Source organism: Antechinus flavipes, chromosome 5 (genome assembly GCF_016432865.1).
Source record: "Antechinus flavipes isolate AdamAnt ecotype Samford, QLD, Australia chromosome 5, AdamAnt_v2, whole genome shotgun sequence".
Classification (NCBI taxonomy): domain Eukaryota; kingdom Metazoa; phylum Chordata; class Mammalia; order Dasyuromorphia; family Dasyuridae; genus Antechinus; species Antechinus flavipes.
In genome coordinates this window covers 229,668,581-229,691,731 of record NC_067402.1, presented here as the reverse complement: position 1 = coordinate 229,691,731, position 23,151 = coordinate 229,668,581, and the positions used below count along the sequence as shown (strand labels likewise).

General features: G+C 36.5%; 1 protein-coding gene and 1 pseudogene across 1 annotated transcript in view; both read left to right on the top strand.

The window, feature by feature from the left end:
- Nucleotides 1-2,874: 2,874 nt before the first annotated feature.
- Nucleotides 2,875-3,365, top strand: LOC127538082 (60S ribosomal protein L17-like; annotated as a pseudogene).
- Nucleotides 3,366-15,202: 11,837 nt separating this feature from the next.
- CCDC65 (coiled-coil domain containing 65) overlaps nucleotides 15,203-23,151 on the top strand; it is a 30,339-nt gene continuing 22,390 nt past the window's right edge. The window contains exon 1 of the mRNA XM_051961991.1: nucleotides 15,203-15,733. Coding sequence (XP_051817951.1) covers nucleotides 15,608-15,733 — 126 coding nt within the window. The 5' untranslated portion in view covers nucleotides 15,203-15,607. The remainder of the gene's footprint in view (nucleotides 15,734-23,151) is intronic.

Sequence of the window (23,151 nt, the reverse complement as noted above, 5' to 3'; positions counted from 1 at the left end):
TAAAATGGCAAGTGAAAAAATTGTTTTTCCCTAACAATTGGGTTAGCCTTAGAACCCTGCAAGTATTAAAATGTGGTGATTTTTTAAAAAAATATAATAGTTTTCTCTGCGAGAAAAGGTTTCTCGAGGAGATTTTCTGGAGGCAGCCTTAGTATCAGTTCAGATCAATAATTACCCCAAATACAGTCAGCTGGTAAAAATACAAATGTTTATTTCTCCTTCCAAGTCTTGTCTCTTTCCTTGGGCCCGGATAGCTAGATTCTTAGAGGCTTATCTCTCTGCTTGGTTCCAAGAGCTCCCTCCGAATGTCTCCAAATCCAAAGATTTGTCCTTCAGTCCTCCAGCCAGCCAAGTGGAAAATGGAATGGATCTCTCTCTTGCCACGGGTAACCCTAGAGAACTTCCGAATTTAGTTCTCCATACCATTAATTTTTTAATCTTTGATAAAGATGCACTGGCTCCAGCAGACAGGTTTTATAACCCATCAGAAGAGCAGTGTCCAGTGCGAGCAGCTCCACTATCTTTAGATAATTGCCAGGTGATGTGGAGAGATCCAGAAAGTGGTGAATGGAAGGGACCAGATAGGCTAACTGCTTGGGGGAGAGGGTTTGCTTGCATCTCTACATGTGGAGAAGGAATCAGATGGGTGCCAACGAGCCGCACTCACCTTGTCCATCTCAGAGAGAAGAAGCAGACCCTTGAAACAAAGGAGAAGACCCAAGAAATATTGGGTGGTCCTGTTTCTGATTGTGCTCACCATTGAAAGAGCATGGCTGACAATTGAAAGAGACTGTCCAAAAAACTTTAAAATCTTCAGCTTTCAGTTCCTGAAAAACCAGCAACAATCATTGGATTTCCTGAGATGAAATAGAAAAAGAGAAAAACTTCAGAACAAAGGAGATTTAAGAAGCATCTGACACTGAAACAGCATGGCTGACAATGAGACTTAAAAGGACTTTAAAATTTTTCAGGAATCATTGGATTTCCTAACACAAGATGAGACTGTTTTAGTTCTTGAAAAACCAGCAAGAATCACTGGATTCCTTGAGATGAAAAATTATTGATGAGACTATTGCAGTACTTCAGAGCTTACAGGAATTATTGTATTCCTGGCACATGAACTAATGCACAATGAATCCTTTTGGACTATTTCTAGGACTTATGGATATGTACAAATTTTCAGGTTGATTCATGTTATTTGTTACATTACTACTATTCTGTGTTATATTGCTATGTGTTTATGTATTTTATGTAATTGCAAGAATCATTGGATTTCTTGAGATAAAAAATTGTTGATGAGACTATTGCAGTACTTAAATTTTCATGTTGATTCATGTTATTTGTTACATTCCAAAGCTTTTATTGCAGCCTTAGAAATTTGCTCATACACTGTTATAGGATAATAAATCTGTTCTGAATTCTCTCTATACTGACCTTCACCAGCTAGTTGGTCAAAAGTGATTTGTCCAATAGTTCCTGTTTACCTATTGTGTTGGGCTTGAATCCTATATAATTCATGAAACTCTGAAAGCCACAATAAATTTTGTCCCGGTTCTAGACATGTCTTAGATATGGATTTCCAGTTTGGGGTTAAGATTTCATAAGATAAATTATCTAGTAACATCTTCACATAAGATGATGTAGCCCCATAAAGAGTGGCTAGTAATAATGTAACAAATAACATGAATCAACCTGAAAATTTATACATGTCCATTCTCTCCCTGGACAGCAAGATGGAAGTAAAGCTTTTTACAAAAATAGAGCAAGGTCCCAATGGACCTTTTGCCGATTTTGTGAGACGTTTGCAAACAGCTGTAATAAGAACCATTGGAGATAATGCAGCAACAGAAATAATGACCAGACATTTGGCTAAGGAAAATGCCGATGAAGTTTACAAAAAAATCATATGGGGACTAAGACAAAAATGCTCCTTTAGAGGAGATCATAAGGCGCTGTGCCACAGTGGGCACAAATGCTTATTATACCCAAACTATGATGAATATGGGAAGACAGGGTCCCTCTTGGCAAGGGACTTCTAGAGAAATTCGTCGATGTTTTCAGTGTGGAAAAGTTGGACATCCAAGAGCCCTTGAAGATTGTCCTTTGCTTCTGCCTCTGCTTTCTTCAGCCGCCAATCCAACTCCACTCTTCATGTAATTCCGCTGAAATCTGTCCGAGAGCCTCCGTCTGTTTCTTTTATACAAGAGAGAGGAATTGTGGGATACGAGACAGAGGGGTTATGGGTTTTCTCCCATAGTGCTCTCTGGCCCTAAGAGCTTCAAGGGAGGTGTGAATTCACAAAGTTATACAGTTAACTTTGTGAACTCCAATGAGTAAAGGTGTGAACACAAGCATTGTATCAATTAGTTCTATTTAGTACCTTGTTTCAGGTTCTGGCCCAAAACATCTTGTAAGATCAGATCAATAATCTATCAACTCTAATGAGTTAGCAGTTTGTAAAGATTCCAACATTAAAGTGTAATAATATGGTAATGTCCTTCTTTGGAAACCTAGATTTGCTAGGAATAGACTGCAGTGACAACCAGTCTAGAGAGTGGACCCTATGTGAAAAGTATGACGTGCTGCAGTATGGGTAGCTACTCCCTCCTCTCTCCAAGTTTCTTGTCAATCAGTTCTGCAATCAGTCCAAGGATAGTGGCTCAAGATCTGTCTAGAATTTAGGATTGGTTTTGGTAGACATTAGGTTTTGCACTAATCTCTAAAAATAGGGAACCACCTTGGTTGAACCTTTCATGTAAGACTCAGTTCCTTCATATATAACCCAGTATCTATTTTTAAAAAATAGATGCTAAGAAATGATGAAAGGTCTTTGAATTGTCCTAGCTAATAATTTTAAATAGTCAGTGTTCTCTTGATCCAAAGAACCCCACAAAATTATGCAAGTCAAAGAGAGTAAATTTCCAACCCAAGCTATCAAAGGCATGCACATCCGAAAAGCTACCAAGTATTTGAAAGATGTTGCATTGAAGAAACAATGTATTTCCATTTGCCAATATGATAATGGAATTGGTAGATGTGCCCAGGCTAAGCAATGGGAGTTGGATGGTTCAAAAAAGAATGCTGAGTTCTTACTGCAAATGCTTAAAAATGCAGTGAGTAACATGCACTTGAAGGTTTGGATGTGGATTCTCTTTAATTGAACATATTAGCAAGACTCCCAAAATGAGACAGTGTACTTCTAGAACTCATGGTCAAGTCAACCTATACATGAGTTTTCCTTACCATATTGAGATGATGTTTACTGAAAAGAAACAAATTTTTCTAAATCAAAAAAGGAGATTGCTCAAAAGAAAAAGATAAACCAAAAGAAACTAAAGAAACAAAAGCTTATGGCATGGGAGTAAATATGACAATGCAAATAAAAGGGAAATTATTATTATTATTATTATTTGTGGAGGCAATTGGGGTTAAGTGACTTGCCCAGAGTCACACAGATAGGTTCTGTTAAGTGTTTGAGACCAGATTTGAACTCAAGTCCTTCTGACTTCAGGGTTGGTGCTCTATCCATTGTGCCACCTAGCTGCCCCTGAATTTTTTTTTTAAAAAGACATGAAAAGATGAAGGGGATGGGAAAGACCTGGCAAAGTTTGTATGAACTAATACAAAGTGAAATGAGCAGAACTGGGAGAGTAATGTACACAGTAAGAACAATATTATAAAGATAATCATCTTTAAAAGAAAGTAACTAATCTACACAGTGACCCACCATGGTTCCAAAAGACTCATGATGAAAAATGCTATCCACTTCCAGATGGAGAACTAATGGACTCAGAATACACTTTGAAGCATCCCTCCATTTTTCTTTCTTTCTTTCTTCTTCTTCTTCTTCTTCTTCTTCTTCTTCTTCTTCTTCTTCTTCTTCTTCTTCTTCTTCTTCTTCTTCTTCTTCTTCTTCTTCTTCTTCTTCTTCTTCCTCTTCTTCTTCTTCCTTCTTCTTCTTCCTCTTCTTCTTCTTCTTCTTCTTCTTCTCTTCTTCTTCTTCTTCTTCTTCTTCTTCTTCTTCTTCTTTTTCCTCCTCTTCTTCTTTCTTCTTCTTCTTCCTCCTTCTTTCTTCTTCTTCTTCTCCTTCCTTCTTCTTCTTCCTCTTCTTCTTTTCTGGAACATGACTAAAACAGAAAAGTGTTTTGCTTGACTTTGAATTTATAATGAGTCTTTTTTTTTGCCTTTTTAATAGGTGGGGAAGGGAAATAACTTGTAACTGAAAACAAAATAAAATTGAAAGTTTAGCTGCTGAAGCTGGGAGGCCCAAAGCAAATAATAGAACAGGAAATAAAAGACCACCAGTGATCTCTGTATCATCTGCTTCTCCTCTGTGGACTACCAACTCAATTATAATGTGGGACCAATGGGGAGGGAAAGGAGAGAAAGAAGATTCTGCAACAAGTTGAAGGCTCTTGAGTGCTAAAAAATATCCATGGCTATTGCTGGGATTCATTTATATATTTATAAAGCATAGCTAGTCCATACTGGGTTACATTATTTTATAGTTGAAGGTGAGATGCTATAATTAGGTTAAACCACCAGATGGTGCTCCAAGCTCTGGATTACGCTCTTGGGTGTATTTGTAAATTTGGACAAGAATGGTTACTCTGATGAAAGCAAATGTAGTAAGGAACTGAACAAATGAGTATTCCCTATTTCACTTGATTTAACAGAGTATTGACCTTTGTCAGAAAAGGACCTATTGTCCTCTAAAGGACAGTGGAAAAAGCGATGGTGCTTTGACTGATTGTTGAGAGACTTATTTTGCTAGGAAGACATACACACTTCTGATTTGAGAGTGGAAATGGGGTGTACTGGAGTCAGTTTAAACTGCTAAATTTTCAGTTTGAGCATCTATACCTTGGAAATTAGCAAATGCTACACATCAGACTTGATTTATTATTTTGTTGATTATCTAGACTTAAGAAAGTTATAGAGAAAATGTTAACATGCAGGTAAACATAAAGCTCTTGTGAGCGGCTTGTTAATCATTTACTAACTAACAGAAAGAGCAAGTTTGAGGTGGGAATCAAAAATGAAGATAAATGGTGTCAGAGGACAGAATCTTGTGATATAACCTTAGTTCAGAGAGCTCTATGAAATCTATTGAAATAACTCAGAGTTTTCTTTTGGGAACCTTTCTTTTGGGAATCTACGATAGTACTTTCCTCCCCTTAGACTTTTCGGGAGTACAGGAAAAAGAATTCTTTTCTTTTTCCCTTCCAAGTAGCAATAGTGACTTATAGCACAAACCCAAGTTCTGGGGACAGATACTTGCTCAGGTGAATCATCCCTAGTAAAAATATTTTCTGTTTTACTCTCTGAAAGAAGTCAATAACTAATATTACAGAGAAATTTGTGTTCCTAGTTTGAGAGTTTGATTAATCTTGAGTTTTATATGCTTACTGAGAGATATCCATAGATGTGTGTTTCTTTAAAAAGTACCATATTCTAGTATAAGAAAGCCATGCAAGGTGAGTCAGAGATCTAGGGTTTGTGAACAGTCTCATAAAATTGTCTTTATCTCCTAGGGGAAGTAAAATGAATTTAAATAGGCCATTGGGGATATTTTATGTTTCTATATTTTTAATGCATACTCATGAGTCTTTTGTGACTTAAAGCTGTATTTGTGAAGGATGAAATAAACAGCTGTTCTTTACTTATATTCATATTGTATTATGAAAACCTTTGAAAAAAAGAGATAATGTAGTAGGTACACATATTGAGGAGACTGTACACACAAATCCCACTTAAGCTTTGTTTTAGAGATTTCCCTGGAGGTTTAAAAAAATATAAACCTGGCAAATCTTTGGTACTAGGCTCATATCCTGGACTATATTCAGTACTCTGTGACTGCAACAGGGTCCTTTCCTTTGATGAAGTCCTTTGGATTCATAGTCTGTTGGAATCCTTACAAAGTGTTAAGTCATTAGAGTTGATAGACAATAATTATCTAATTTAGCATGATTCAGTATGATTGATCTGATCCTACGAAGAGATATTATGGGCCAGAACTTGAAACAAGGTACTAAATAGAACTGATAGAAACAATGCTTGTGTTCACACCTTTAGAGAGCTCATATAAGCAAGAAGCACTTAGGGCCAGAGAGCATTCTGGGAGGAAACCCATAATCCCACTCTCGGATCCCACAATCCCACTCTCGGAGAAGGAGCATAAATAGAGCTTCAGTGAGCCAGTCAAGTCAGGTCAGAGAGAAGCCATCTCTTTGAGGCAAGACAGATTCATTCCATCTTCCACCTTTGTGCTAGCTGGAGGCTGAAGGGAGCAGAAGCAAAGGACTAGCAGCAAGAACTCTTGGAACCAATCAGAAAGATAGACCTCTAAGAAAAACTAATCGGGCTATTTTGGAAGGAGAAAATAAACGTTTGCATTTTATCAGCTGGCTGCATTTGGAGTGATTATTACTTGAAACTGAAACTAAGGCTGCCTCCAGAAAATCTCCCCAAGAAACCTGCTCCCAGAGAGAACCATTATATTATATAAAAGAAGAGAACACCATAATAGTCCACATAAATAAAACTTGATTGGTATCTCTATGTTTCTAGTTTTTCCTTTTTAGGGCTCTTCCCTATTTTTTTTAGCTAGGTTTATAATTAATCCAATCATAATTTATAATGAACTTGGCTGGTATTTACTCTATTTCACAGAATCTTAATGTGATTTTCAAATGAAATGTGATTCCCCCACCCCAAAAGGGCTACCCATTTACAAGGAGATTAAAACACACTGACTGAAACAAAATTGAAATTAAAACGATGCTATTAAATTTTACCACATCTTGAATAAGCCACAGTAGCTTGGCTTAACCACTGGATTTTGAAACTCCCACATACTCAGTACTTTTGTGTCTAATTTTTACAATATTATTTACAATATTATGGTGAATTTGTCAAAGTAAATAAACTGAATTGTCTCATTTCGCATTATGGGGTCAATGTCTATTGGAAATATAGATCTATTAATAATTCAAGCAATTATGAGGGGCATCATTGATTGCTTTGAATTTCCCCATAGCTGCCAAGAATCTCAATTAACAAAGAAAATCTAAAGGCTTATATAACCTTTCTATGTGATTTCTAGAGAATTTAAGCTGTTATGTAAAACAATATGTTTTGTATTAAAGTTACAACTCAAGAACAGTGATTATCTAACGGAAAAGGAAAGCAAGTTAAAGATATATTTATGATATTAAATTATGACAGATTAGTAACATAACAGCCTCAAGGTCTCCAGGATGAGATAATGGTTTTGTAAATCACAGGAATACAAACAATGGAAAAATTATTTGAATTAAAGGACTTTGTATCTGTAATATCACTATAATATTCTAATGTAGTCTGTTAAATTGACACATAGGCAATCTTGATTCTTTTGCTATGAGTTAACAGACTAATTATTTCATCTATGGTATTATGGTCTAAATGCTGTAATGGGGAGACTGGCCAATGAGGGTCTACTTCTTTGAGTACACAGATTTGCCCTTCCTGCTATGTTATGCACAGGCTCAATATTCCCTTCTTAGTTCCAATGCAATATGTGGACACCTGATGAGCCCACTTCTGCTGATGAGTGACTAAAAATCTAGCCTTATGATAACAAAGAGTTTTCTGATTAACTGAGGAGCTTCAAGATGGGATGAATACTTTCTTTCTTCCTTGTGGTTTTTAAGTGAAGAATATTGCTGTGAGTCACTAGAAGGGAGAAGGGAGTGTTTTACTGTATTTCCTACCTAGGTACCATATGTCCCTAAGAACGTGGTATTTTGGTTTTTTCCCTTGGTCTCTGGTGAATGAATATTTGAGATGGGAATATTCAGGTAACAATTAACCCTGGGAGATTCACCAAAACTATTTGTAGTCCCACCAGCAATCAAAGTCTGGAATTTATTAATAGCAATAGCCAAATCCATTGAAGGGCCAGTGTAGCAACAGAGACTTGCATCCTGGAAGAAGCCATACCAGCTGAGTGCATCAACTAACATTTATATGGTATTTACTATTTGCCGGGCAATCTGAGTGTTTTATAATTATTATTCATTTGATCCTCTTAACAACTCCAGTAGTAGGTGCTATTGTTATCCCCATTTTGCAAATTAGGGACCTGAGGCAAATAGGGGCTCAGTGATTTGTTCAGGGTCACACTGCTAGTAAGTATCTGAGAGCAGACTTGAACTCTGATCATTTTGCCTCCAGGCCTGTTGCTCTATACACTGTGCCACTTAGTCGACCCAAAAGCGTGGTTGACCAAATTTAGAGGGAACATACTGGAGGGGACTCATGTGTAATAGTTTAGAAACTCCAGATCCTTAGAATCATCAGATGATAAAAATCTGTATCATTTATATCACTTCTATGGGAAAATCCCCAAAGTGCAAGCTAGGGAAGGAAGACATTCGGGGGTTTACTCTTTGCTCCTGGCCACAGTTGGTTAAATGGGTTAAAAGTGATGTCTACAGTGGAGAACATGCAATGGAACAGATCTCTGGTAATGATCATATGTCTGCACTCACTCAGGGATGCAGAGCGACTCTCAATTCTGCCTCCATCTGCTGTGTTGTCACAGACAGAGAAAGTAGCACATGTTGACTCTACTGAATGTTTTTTGTTCTGGTCTCAGAATTCTCAACATATGTAAGTAGTGTTTCAGGTTGTGGGATCCCTTGTGGATGGCAAAGAATACTTTTTTTGATACCTCTTGGAGCTAACATTTCCTTTAACAGCTTGCTAAGTATCTACCTTGGTTAAAATGGGTTTTGTGAGGAATCTGTGTATTGAAAAATACTTTTCCTGCAACACTTTGACAACAGTGAATGTTTTCTGGTTTCTAGCTAGGTATGTATATGCATACTGGTGAAATGGTCACAACTATGACTTCTTCATAAGATAGAAAGTCAGCACAGACAGAGCTTAGAGGCTTGCTAGTATCTATATTTTCCAAATATGCAACAGGAGTTGGTATTGGGTTTTTTTTTGTGTGTGTGTGTGTGGTTTTTTTTGTATGCATCTGGCACAAGTTTCACACTACTTGATGACATTTGCAGCCATTAGGAGCCAGTAAAATAAAATATTTTTCTTACCAAATATAGTGTTTTTTCTTGATATCTGTGTCCAAAGTTACTGCATAAGGTATTCATGGCTATAGGTCAGTGTGCACTGGGTAGCAAAATCTGCTTCCTAGTTCCATGAATGGGATCAGCCATAGTTTAATTCTACTTTCCACCATATATCTTCTGCCATTGCCTCAAAAAGTAAATGCTTTCTCCTGATTGAAACATGAAGTTTTTAGGATCATCTCCTTCTTTTTCAGCTTGTCTTACTTGGTCTTTCAGCAACCTTCTTTTTTCACTGCCAATCATTTATACATAACGAAGGCAAGGAAGACTGGTACAATGGAGCAAGATATTTGACAATTCTGTCCAAAATTTCTTTTAACTGGTTGTAGCTTCTTGCAATCACAGATAGTTCTTACACCTTCTTCTGATAACACTATAATTCCAGGATCATGTGGCATTCTGGTCAATCTATCTACATTCAAAGCCCATAGGGTAAGCTGAAGTCTTAATTGGCTAGTGCTACTATACTTCTCTTAACAAGTAGCATCTAAAATACATCAGTGAATCGTCAGTACATACATGGAGTTTTGTACCATAAACATAGTCTTTGAACTTCTCAGTGAAAGCCTATTTCAAAGCTAAGATTTCAAGTTTATAGACAGGACAATGAGTCTCACTATTAATCAGACTTTGCTGATTAATACGGTTTGTATCATAACTTTCTTGATATAGGACAGCTTCCAAATCTTTCAGGTTGACACCTGCATGGATAACAAAAGATTTCCTTGAGTCTTTCTAAATCAATACAGCTGTATAATATTGAAATAGCATTAGTGACTCCATTTTGCCTTTCCCCACCATTTTGTGGACTGCTAGATTGTGCAATAGATGGAGTTCTGGGCCTGAAGTCAGGAAAATTCACCTGAGTTAAAATCTGGTCTTAGACACTTACTAGCTTGTGTGACTCTATTTGCCTCAGTTTTCGCAACAATTAAATGAGCTGGAAAGGAAATGTCAAGAAAATCCCAAACAGAATCACAAAGAGACAGAAATAACTGAAATTATTGAACAATAAAAACCACTTTGTGAAATTAAATCTCAAAGTCACCTTAGTTTGAAGAAGGCCAAAGATTGCTCCCTCTCTCCAAGAGTGACCTGAAAAAGAATGTCACACAACTACCCCTTTCCTTCTCTCCTCAGCATTTTCTGATATTCTTCTAATCCTTTCCAGTCAATCCTCACCCTCATTTCAGTGTCTCTTTCTTCAATAAGATCTCTTTCTCCAACACTAAACTATGTGTCTTAGTCCTTTCATCCTGTTTTTTTAATTATAAATGCTTTTTATTTACATCTTGAAGTAATTTTATCTAACAGAAAAGGAAAGCAAGTTAAAGATATATTTATGATATTAAATTATGACAGATTAGTAACATAACAGCCTCAAGGTCTCCAGGATGAGATAATGGTTTTGTAAATCACAGGAATACAAACAATGGAAAAATTATTTGAATTAAAGGACTTTGTATCTGTAATATCACTATAATATTCTAATGTAGTCTATTAAATTGACACATAGGCAATCTTGATTCTTTTGCTATGAGTTAAGTTAACAGACTAGTTATTTCATCTATGGTATTATGGTCTAAATGCTGTAATGGGGAGACTGGCCAATGAGGGTCTACTTCTTTGAGTACACAGATTTGCCCTTCCTGCTATGTTATGCACATGCTCAATATTCCCTTCTTAGTTCCAATGCAATATGTGGACACCTGATGAGCCCACTTCTGCTGATGAGTGACTAAAAATCTAGCCTTATGATAACAAAGAGTTTTCTGATTAACTGAGGAGCTTCAAGATGTAAATAAAAATGAGTAATTTTTCAGCATTGACAATTGCCAAACCTTTTGTTCCAACTTTTCCCCTCCTCCCCACCTCTTCCCCCCGATGGCAGGTTGACTAATACATATTAAATATGTTAAAGTATAAGTTAAATACAATATATGTATACACATGTCCAAACAGTTATTTTGCTATACAAAAAGAATCGGACTTTGAAATAGTGTACAATTATCCTGTGAAGGAAATCAAAAATGCAGGTGGACAAAAATAGAGGGATTAGAAATTCTATGTAATGATTCATAGTCATCTCCCAGAGTTCTTTCATTGGGTGTAGCTGGTTCAGTTCATTACTGCTCTATTGGAACTGAGAATCAGTTCATATAAGTCTCTCCAGGGCTTTCTGAAATCATCCTGCTGATCATTTCTTACTGAACAATAATATTCCATAATATTCATATACCACAATTTATTTTCAGCCATTCTCCAATCGAAGGGCATCCACTCAGTTTCCAGTTTCTGGCCACTACAAAGAGGGCTGCCACAAACATTCTTGCACATGCAGGTCCCTTTCCCTTCTTAAAAATCTCTTTGGGATATAAGCCCCATAGTAACACTGCTGGATCAAAGGGTATGCACAGTTTGATAACTTTTTGAGCATAGTTCCAAATTGTTTTTCATTGCTCCTCCAGTTTGTAGCTACCAAGACCCCTGAACCTAGTTTGTTTCTTAACTGCTTGCTAAATAATCATTTATCTGTATGATTTATTTAATTGTAACAGGTGCATGGATGAAGAATTGATTAAGTCTTTAATGGGTTTTTTTCATATTTGTCCATCCTTCTATTTAGAACAGGCTAAATAAGTTTTAAAATAGCTTGGCTTATCTGGTTTTGAATACCTTCAATCAACTAAATACATGGTAATAATAATTGTACCTAAGTCTCAGGGTTATTTTGAATATAACATTAGATGATATTTATAAACTGATAAATATTTATAAAAGCTATATAAAATCAATTACTATTATTACTGACAATAGCAGCATCATTCTTTTTTTAAATTCAATTTTATTTTTTCAATTCCAAATTCTTTTTTTCCCACCATTCCCCTATTCACCAAGAAGAGATTTATAATATCCATTTTAAACCTGATATCATGTAAAATATATTTCCACATTAGTCATGTTGCAAAACATATTTTCCCATTAGTCATGTTCTTCCCCCAAAAAAAGGAAGAAAGAAAAATCTATCTGAGTACATCAATTCCTTATGTGGAGGTGGATATCATTTTTTTCACCATGAGTTCTTTGGAATTGCAATGGAATTGAAAAATTGAAAAAAATAAATTGATTCTATTGATATTGTTTGGTTGCTTTCATTCAATATTTCTCTATCATTTTGTATAACTGCTTTGTCTTTAAATTCAAAAGTTCATAGGTTTAGAAGTTTAATCTCCCTCTCTGAGTTAAGTTTAAAAGTTCAGTTTTCTTATGTCACTTTAATTAAAAGAAACCTGTTATCTCCATACTGTTGTACTATTAGCTATCCTCATATAATTAGAGAAAATTTATTATCTATACACCATTAGTCATTCTTGAAGGTGGACTAAATCAGTCAGAATTTGCTGGCAACGGGATGGAAGTAGAGGTTGTTGCTAGCACTGTATTTTTGAGTTTCAGCCAATCCACGCCTGTGATACTTCCAATTTTGTAATCAATTATACTGTCTTCCTCAGTTATATGTTACTTCCTGTTTTTGGATGTTCCTCCTTTTCTCTATAAAAATTATGTCAACCCCCATTCAGGATCTTAACTGAAGAAACTGAGACCCTGTTTAATGGCAAATTCATACTTTGCTAATAAATTAATTTGTTTACCTTCTATAGCAGGCCAGTTAGGTGGTGCAGTGGCTAGAACACCAGCCCTGAAGTCAGGAGGACCTGAGTTCAAATTTGACCTCAGACCCTTAACACTTTCTAGCTGTGTGACCCTGGGCAAGTTGCCTCAGGAAAAAAAAAAAAAAAAAAAAGTAGAGCATCACCTTTTTGGCTTTAGGCCAGATTGTCCCTGTCCAACAATCAATTCTTTTGGTTCTCTGAACATGTCAGCAAGTTACTGAAAAAGCACCAGAAGCATCAACTTAGGGGTTAAAAATAAATGTTAGCAAGTAGGAGAATTTGCAAATATTGAATCTATGAAAAAAATAGGAATTGACTGTTTATGTTTGTATGTGTATATTTTCAGCCCTAGTCTCTTTTAAGATCCAACCAAGTATTTCTTTTTATTTATTTATTTATTTTTAATTTATTTTTTAATAATTATAACTTTTTATTGACAGAACCCAGGCCTGGGTAATTTTTTTACAACTTTATCCCTTGCACTCACTTCTGTTCAGACTTTTCCCCTTTCTCCCTCCATCCCCTCCCCCAGATGGCAAGCAGTCCCATACATCCAACCAAGTATTTCAAACAGAGAGGATACTTTAAACTGGATATTCTATAGGTAGTTGAAACTCAAATGTCTAAATGTAAACTAATTATTCATCTCAAATCTTTCTAGTCACTCAAGTTTGCAACCTTGGGGCTAATCTGACTCCACATTCTTCCTTACTTCCATCGCATGTCTTTTCGAGAATTGCAATATAGCGTTCTTATCGGTCTCCCTGTCACAAGTTTTTCCCCCTTTAATATACTCTACACATAGCTGCCAAAGTGATTTTCTCTAAAATATAGGTCTAATCATGTGACTCCTTTTCTTAAAAACTTTAGCGTTTCCCTATTGCCTCTAGGATCAAATATAAATAACTTTAATTTTTAAAACCCTTCTCAATTTGATCCCGACAAACTTTCTTATAATTTCCCTTCTTTCACTCTATAATCCAAATTAGTCCTCTTATATCTCACAGATAATATTCCATCTCCTGAGCATACCTTCACATTGATTTAACTCCATGTCTAGAATCTATTCCTTCCTCCTCTTTGGCCCTCAGTATCCTTTATTTCCTTTAAAATTTTGCTTAAGTACCTTCTTCATCAAGGCTTTTTTGATCACCATAGTTGCCAAAGCCCTCCCACCCCAAAAATTCTTAAATAACAAGATATTATGACACCTACCAGGGTTAGAGGACAACTTTTGTAGGTCCCTCCTTAGGGACTGATACTTAACTTGTTCTTATGTTTAATCTTATTAATTTAATTATAATTTAACCTTTAATCAAGATTACAGAAATCCAAAGGTATGTATAGATATTTTCTTTTTAATTAATATTTCAACCTCTTCACTAATTAATTTGATTCCATACCTCAGTTCATTAAATATTTTTTATTAAGTACACTGGAAAACCTCCTTTCCCAGTAGTAATTATTTTTATTTTTTACATATTAAAATCCCTTAATATTTGTATATACATATTAAAATTGTTGAATATAATTAATTAACAAGTGAAATAAATAATAAATGTTTGTAATATTGTGGTCATAAGAATGAGCCTGTCTTCAGACTTTATAAGAAACAATCTTTCCAGAATATATTGTGTCTTCCAATTTCTCACAATTTTCACAGAATTCCCTTTATAATTTTTCTTCATAACATAACAGGTAAGGAAATTGTCCCTAGATAGTGTGTGTATTTTGTACTTCTCCAGCTTCAGCTCTAGACTTAGAGTCAGGAAGACTCAAGTTCAGAACTCAGCGGAGATACTAACTGCAAGACTCTGGAGTGACAGAATTAATATTTATTTAACTGCCTCAGGTTCCTCATTTGTAAAATAAGAGAGTTTGGGTCAGTTTTTTTTTTTTTTAATAAATAAATAAACCTTCCTTTCCCTAAGCTTATAAGGAGAAGCTTCTCATAACAAGATTTTGTCAAATGGCCTCAGACACTTAACGCTCCAAATTGCTTTTCTCACAACATTCCATTTGGTTTTTAAAGATATAAGAACACTATATCGTTTTCGAAAGAGCTTCTTGTAATAGTTGACACATGCAGGCTTATTCGGACAGAAGCTGTGTCCTCTCAATAAAATATAAGTCCTACGAGGATAGGAATGTCTTTGTATACTCACTGTTTAATAGCATGTCAGACACAGAAGTAAGAGCTTTATAAATGCTGGTTAAGTAGCATTGCTAAACTCTTCCTTTACCAGGGAGCTGTCCATGCAGTTCATAGATTGAAAGTAAACAATAGCATTCCATTTGAGGTCTTACTCTCTTTCTGGCAATCTGCATTCCAACCACTCGGTATTCTAAATGCTAGATTGCAGTCTACCTGGGAACCGGGCTCTGTGGGAGGGGAAAAGGGATCAGAGAGAGTGGGAAGGGAAAGGATTCCGCTAGGAGAATGGGGATCTGAAGGAAAATATTTGAAAAGAAAGGGTAGAGAGGAGAGGAGAGGCAGATAGTGAGAGACTGGAATGTATCCTCTCCCTCTCTAGAAAGGCCAATTCTCTCCCGATCCATGGATCTTGAAGCCGCCAAGTGTGCGAGCCTAACCGTTGCTAGGAGACGGAGACGCTACCTAGAATCTTAGTCTCTGTGGGTTTGGGGTGGCCAGGATCTTCGCCAAACTCCAGATCAGCTTTCTCTGCCCCCGTCCCCCACCCCATGCTGGAATTCTAGCTACTCCTATTTGGAGTGTCTCCCGTTGCACCTCATTTCTAGTTCTCTCGGGCAGCTGACGCGGTCACAAGAGCAGCCATGCCGAGAAGGGGCAGAAAGGGGCCTAAAACCGAAGAGGAGAAGTTGCTGATGCTTCAGCATAAGTTATTGGCAGAGGAGGAGCAGCTCAGGAAGAAGGAGAGGCTCTTGAATCAGTTCTTAAAGGTAAGAGGGTCTTCCTGCTAGCGGTTACGACCCTGGCCCGTCCCGGGAGCGCGGCTGCCCATCGCTGTAGCTGAGTCATTGTGTGTAATTGGTACTAATGCTGGGAGGGGCTTGACTACAAAGGAGAGAGCTCTGAATTTGGACTACTAGAAGCCAAGCTTTCCTCTGAGCTGGTCACTTTATCCTCTGGTCCTTGGTGGCTCCAGTTAGAGGGCGATGTCGAAAAGACAGCTACATTAACTCCTGGGGAGAAGGGAGGGTTAAGTATGGGAATAACTTACAATTTGTTAATGCATATCCCAACCCCCCTACCAAATGAGGAGTCTGTGTTGCTGGAAGTCCCAGAAGTTCACTTCATAAAAAGCTGAGGAATCTAAATTGTCCCTCAGTGGAGATGGACAGTTTAATCACTTTTCCAACCATGTCTGACTCTTTATCACCCCTTTTGAAGTTTTATTGGCAAAGACACTGGAGTGGTTTTCTATTTTCTTCTCCAGGTCATTTTATAGGGGAGAAAACTAAGGCAAGTTGTATTAAATGACTAGTCCAGGGTTACACTGCTAGTAAGTGCCTGAGGCTGGATTTGAAATCTGGAAGATGAGTCTTATTGATTCCAAGCCCAGGGATCTATTCTCTTCACCATCTAGCTGCCTTTAACAATATCATCCCTTAATTCTTCTAGTCTTAACCACACCATTCTAACTCCTTGCTTCTCCAAAAACAGAGGGCATCAAATCTCTAAAGAAAGCTGGAGATATATGGAGATCATATAGTTCAACATCTTTATTTCATATGTAACTCATGACCTAGCTATCCCCAGCCTCCAACCCCAGGGCACAAGAAGGGCAACCCTAAAAAATCATCATATCTTTTGGCACCTTGCTCTCACCCAAAGCTTACTCCCAGAAAATCTCCAAACATACACATTTAGATTTCCACCTATGTGAGTAACGGGTCCCTAGCTCCAAGCTCTCAACTACATGGATTGTCAGTATGAAGCAATTTTTATTTCACCTCACAAAAACATGAAGATGCAAAGAATTCCAGTAACTCATGAATAAAAAACATATCCAAGTAGTTCCTCTTGGGAGTAACTCATAATTATCATAATTATAATATTCCTGTGAGGGATGTAGAAGACCCTTACCCAAAATAACTATTCAGAGATCATTCAGTAAAAAAAAGCAGAAAAGTTGTTTATTGAAAACCTCCAGAGGATGAGTCATCCCATCACGAGATAAGAAAGAGAAAGCTCATGGTAAGAGGGCTAAAGAAGTAGTAAAGATACATAGCTTTTATACAAGAGATTACATCACAAGTAAGAGAACATTGAGGAGGGGAGGAGGACTTATCTAATTGATTGTTGCTATTTGGAGAGATTGGAATGGAAGGTTTCTGTTTCTCTGAAATCTCCCGATTTCTAGGAAACAGAAAATCAGGTCTTTAGGCTTAATCAAGCAGATAGTGGCCCAGCTAATTTATAGCTGGCCAAGGCTCAAGTAAATATGGGCCTGCACATATTATACAGGTCATAGGGGAAACACAGAAATAATGAAAATAAAATACAGAAAAAGAATTCATATTCCTGTAAATTCTTCACCTTATCTCTCTCTATTCCACACATTCCCACACAATCCTGACTAGTCCCTCAAAGATTTGTAGTGAGGGCTTGGATACCCCTGAAAAGCAAAATCACTTTGTGGATGTTGAATGAGCAATACCTTTTCTTTTGGACCTACACTGCTCAAATAATTCACTGTATAATATCAGGAATGGCAAAATGTCCTGTCTTCACTAGAAGTTAGGATTAAGAATTGTTCATGAACTCTCCTCTAATCAAATGAGATGTTTAATTTTCTCCAATCATATTTTATTATTCCAAATACATGTAAAGATAGTTTTCATCATTCATTTTTGTAAAACTTTGTGTTTTACATTTTTCTCACTCTCCCTTACCTCCCCCAACCCCAAGACAGCAAGCAAGCTACTCTTGTTAAATATGTGCAATTCTTTTAAGTATTTCTATATTTGCAATGTTGTGCAAGAAAAATCACACTAAAAGAGGAAAAAAAAAACATGAGAAAGAAAAAAAGTGAAAATACTTTGCTTTCATATTTCACATTTCATTCAGTCTCCATAGTTTTCTCTCTGAATGTGAAAGATATTTCCCATCCCAAGTCTATTGGAATTGCCTTGAATAACTGCATTATTGAGAAGAGCCAAGTCCATCACAGTTGATCATCACATAATCTGTGTACAATGTTTTCCTGGTTTTGCTCACTTCACTCAACATCAGCTTATATAAGTCTTTCCAGACCTTTCTGAAATCAGCCTGCTCATCATTTCTTATAGAACAAAAATATTCCATTACCATCATTTACCATAATTTATTCAGTCATTCCCCAACTGATGGGCATCCACTTAATTTTCAGCTCTTTGCCACAACAAAAAAGGCTGCTATAAAACACTTTTGCACATGTGGGTCTTTTTCTCTTTTTTATTATCTCTTTGGGATACAGACTCAGTAGTGAAACTGCTGGATTAAAGAATATATACAGTTTGATAGCCCTTTGGACATAGTTCCAAATTGCTCTATGGAATGGCTGGACCAGAAGGAGGATTCAGGGAAGATAGCAGTAAATTTTAAGTTCTTCAGATTTCCCCCATAAACAGAACACATTTGTGCCTTAAAGTGAACATAGACTGGTGAAACACAAAGAAGACTTGGGGCAAAACACCTAAAAAGACCTAAGGAAAGACCCCAGCCCTGGGATTAACCTTTGTGAGATGCAAACACCTCCAGGCTATCCTTGAAGAAACAGCAACTGGGGACCCTAGGCTGTCTGGGTTTGGCTGGAACTTTAGCCCCAATCACAGAAACTTTCACCTTCCAGAAAGTGTAGGGATTGGGGATCTGAGTCTGGCAAAATGGGGATTTAAATTCCAGAAGAAAGAGGGAACCTTTGCTGATTTCCTAATCAAGCCCAGCTGTGTGGCTGAGATGGAGCCCTGAGGAATCAGCATACTCAGTGAGGGCAAAAGCAGTGGGGCAGGAACTCTGCCGGCAATGGAGCTTTTAGTTTAAGATTCCAGGTCAGAGGGGAGAGCTGAAGTCAAAGCTAAAAGCACTATACCCCTACCTCACAATTTGAAGTGCTAACTCTGTATGAATTGTCAAAGAAGAACCCAATCATAGAAACTTAAGAACCCAGGTTCATCTTCAGAGGAGAATGTTGAAGTTAAAAAAAAAAAAAAAGCTGCTTCTATTTCTTGCCCAGAGAAAATTTATAGAAAAACTAAAAAAGACTTAGAAAGCAAATAGGAGAGATTGAGAGAAAAACAAGAAGGGAGCTCTGGGGGCACAGCCAAGATGCCAGAGAGAAGCCAGGAAGCTGCTGGAGTCTCTGAACAGTCTGACAGAATGAAACCACTCTTCATCTCAAGATAAATTGGAAGGACATCAAGAAAGATCATTCTCACTGGGGTGAAAGGGATGTTCAGCTTAGTTCAAACAGTATCCAAGAAAGTCAGTGAGAGGGTCTTAAATCACATCAGAGAAGCAACTGTTATCCTCACTCTTGGCTCAGTAGCACAGCAGACCAGTGAGGCAGTTTCCAATCTCAACGCAAGGTAAAGCAAGTAGGACTATTCTGGGCTGTGAGCAAGACATCAAACACATGATGGCCTGATTTCAAAGCCAAGACTCAGAGCTGTGCCAGAAGCTTGGGATAGCACCCCCCGAATCTCAGGAGCAGAGCTTGACCTTAAAAGTCACAAAATAGGAAAAAAAAAGAAAAGAAAACAAGCAAGAAACAGAAAAGAACTTTAATCTTAGAAAGTTACTATAGTGACAGGAAAGACCAAAACACCAATTCAAAAGAGGACAAAATACCCACATGGGAAATCTCAAAGGGTGATATAAATTGGTCTCAAGCTCAAAGAGGTTTCTTGGAAGTGCTCATAAAGGATTTATAAGGCAAATGAGAGAGATATAAGAAAAATTGGGAAAGAGAGGTATGTAGGAGATAGTCAAAAGCTTGGAAAAATGAGAACAAAAGTTGAAGAAAACAATTCCTTAAAAAATGCAATTGGCCAAATGCAAAAAAGATTCATTGAATAACTCGACTCCTTAAAAACCACAATTTGTCACATGCAAAAAAAATTACACTAAAGAAAACACCACCTTGAAAAATAAAATTAGTCAAATGGAAAAAGAAATATAAAAGCTAACAGAAGAAAATCATACATTAAAAACTAGGACCAAGCAAGTGGAAGCTAATGACTAATGATTATGAGATATCAAGAATAAGTCAAACAAACAAAAAAGAATGAAAAAATGGAAGAAAATATAAAATACCTCATTGGAAAAACAGCTAACCTGGGAAATAGATCCAGAAGAGACTATTTAAAAATAACTCGACTACTTAAGGACCACCAATAAACAAAGAATCTGGATAGCATTCTATCTAAAAGGATGGGGTGGTACCTCAGAATTGTCTTAATGTGCATTTCTTTAATCAATAGTGATTTAGAGCCTTTTTTAATATGACTAGACATGACTTTAATTTCTTCATTTAAAATTGTTCATATTCTTTGACTATTTATCAATTAAGAAATGACTCATACTTTTATAAATTTGAGTCCATTCTCTAGATATCTTAGAAATGAGGATTTTGTCAGAAACAAAGGCTGTAAAAAAATTTTCCCCAGCTTTCTGCTTTCCTAATAATCTTGGCTTCATTGGCTTTATTTGTACAAAACCTTTTTAAATTTAATGTAATCAAAATTATCCATTTTGCATTTCATAATATTCTTTAGTTGTTTTTTAGCCACAAATTCCTCTCTTCCCCACAGATCTGACAGGTAGACTATCCCTTGCTCTACTAATTTTCTCATATTATCATCTTTTATATCTAAATTCTGAACTCATTTTGATCCTATTTTGATTTAAGTTATTAGATTTCAGTCAGTGCCTGGTTTCTGCCATACTATTTTCCAATTTTCCCAGAAATTTTTATCAAATAAAATCAAATTTGATTTTATTTTATCAAACCAAATATCCCAGAAATTAGGGAATTTGGGTTTATCAAACACTATATTATTATAGTCATTGACTATTGTGTCTTAAAGAACCTAACCTGATCCATTGATCTAACCTGAACACTGATCCATTACTATATTTCTTAGCCAGTACCAAATAGTTTTGGTGATCATTTATAATATGATATAGTTTTAAGTCTGATATGGCTATGTTACTTTCCTTTGCATTTTTTTTCATCAATTTCCTTGATAATCTTGACATTAATTCTTCCAGTTGAATTTTTGTTATTTTTTCTAACTCTATAATTTTTTGGTACTTTGATTGGTAGGGCACCAAATAGGTAGATTAACTTAGGTGGAATTATCATTTGTATTATATTAGTTCATCCTACCCATGAGCAATTTCATATTCTTCTAATTGTTTAGATCTATTTGTGTGAAAAATGTTTTGTGATTATGTTCATATAGTACTTGGCTTTGTCTTGGGAGGTATTCTCCAAAGACAATAGTTTATATTGCCAAGAGTTATTTTAAATGGAATTTCTCCTCCTATCCCTTGTTGCTGGGCTTTGTTGATAATATATAGAAATGTCAATGATTTATGTGGGTTTATTTTATATCCTACAACTTTGCTAAAGTTGTTAATTGTTTCTAGTAATTTTTAAGTTAATTCTGTAGGATTCTCTAATTATACCATCATATATGCATATATGCAAAAAATGATAATTTTATTTCTTCATTATCTACTCCAATTCCTTCAATTTCTTTTTCTTTTTTTTTTTTTTAATACTAAAGCTAACATTTCTAGTACAATGTTGAATATAGTGGTGGTAATGGCCAACCTTGTTTCACCCCAGATCTTACTGAGAATGCTTCTAGTTCATCCCCATTACATGTCATGCTCACTGATGGTTTTAGAGAGATTCTATTTATCATTTTAAGGAGTACTCCATTTATTCTTATGTTCCCTAGTGTTATTGAGAAATGGATTTTGTATTTTGTCAAATGCTTTTTTTGCATCTATGGAGATAATCATATGATTTCTGTTAATTTTGTTATTAATAGGGTCAATTATGCTGATAGTTTTCCTGATATTGAACCAGTCCTGCATTCACAAATCCCACTTGGACACCTAGTGATAAGTTGCAGTGATCCAAATGAAATATTTGTGAAATACTTAGCACAGTACCTGACACATAGTGGGCACTTAATAAATTTTTGTTTTCTTCCTTCCTTCCTCCCTGCTTCCCTCTCTTACTTTGAAATCTTTTTTTTTTTTTCTACTCGGAATATTAAGGTTCAGGAACATTTTCTATGAACTCTGCTTTTGGGTAGTACAGGTCTGTTTTTGCCATGTACTTCTGCCATAATTTTATCACTGTCCCATCTATAACTATTTCAGTTAGAAATACTTCTCTCTTGTTGAGTCAGAAACACTTCTCTCTTGTTGAGTGGATTAGAACTGTGGATAAAGAGATACAAAAAAGATTAGTAGATCTGACCTTTCACTTCCCCCCCCCCCCCCCCGCTGAGGCAATTGGGGTTAAGTGACTTGCTCAGGGTCACACAGCTAGGAAGTGTTAAGTGTTAAGATGTCAGATCTGAACTCAGGTCCTCCTGACTTCAGGGCGAATGCTCTATCCACTGTACCACCTAGCTGCCCCTTTGACCTTTCACTTTTAATAAGCCAGCAGAGGTGGGGAGGGACAGTTCTGTGGTTAAAGTGCTTCTTCCTCAAGAGGCTAACCAGATCATGTTAGAAATACCCCTAATCACTGGAAACCAGTTAGGATACAACCAGTATTCTCTCCACAAGGCACCGCTGGACATGGTCACACCCTCCATGGAAAGATGTCCAACAGATATTCATGCCTGATAATCAAATTGATTGGGACTTCTCTCTAATCAATCCAATTTATAGTTAAATCTCATTTTTCACTTGGCTGTACTACTTTGGGAATTGTCTAAATTTTCAACCTCACCACTTTGTCAGGGTCCTTTTCCACTCCCCACCCCCTTTTCAGTTTTCTTTTGTGTTTTGCCTTTCCTTCACTAGATTATAAATTTCTAGAGGACAGGGACTTTTTTTTTATATTTGTGTCTCCAGCTTCTTAGTATGGTGCCTAGCACACAAGTAAAGGCTTAATAAATGTTAACAATTGACAATTAGATTAAGAAAAGGGAGATTTAAAGAACTGAAATATCTTGCTCAAATGCCACAGGTAGTTTAAGCTTCAGGTTTCACCTGTGTTCTCTGGTTTACTATTACCAGGCAAGTCCCATCCCATAAAAGTATTTCAGTGATGAACAAGAACTCCTGAACCCATAGCAAGTAGATATAAGCTTATTTTGTTTTGTAGTTCTCTGCCTGTGACATT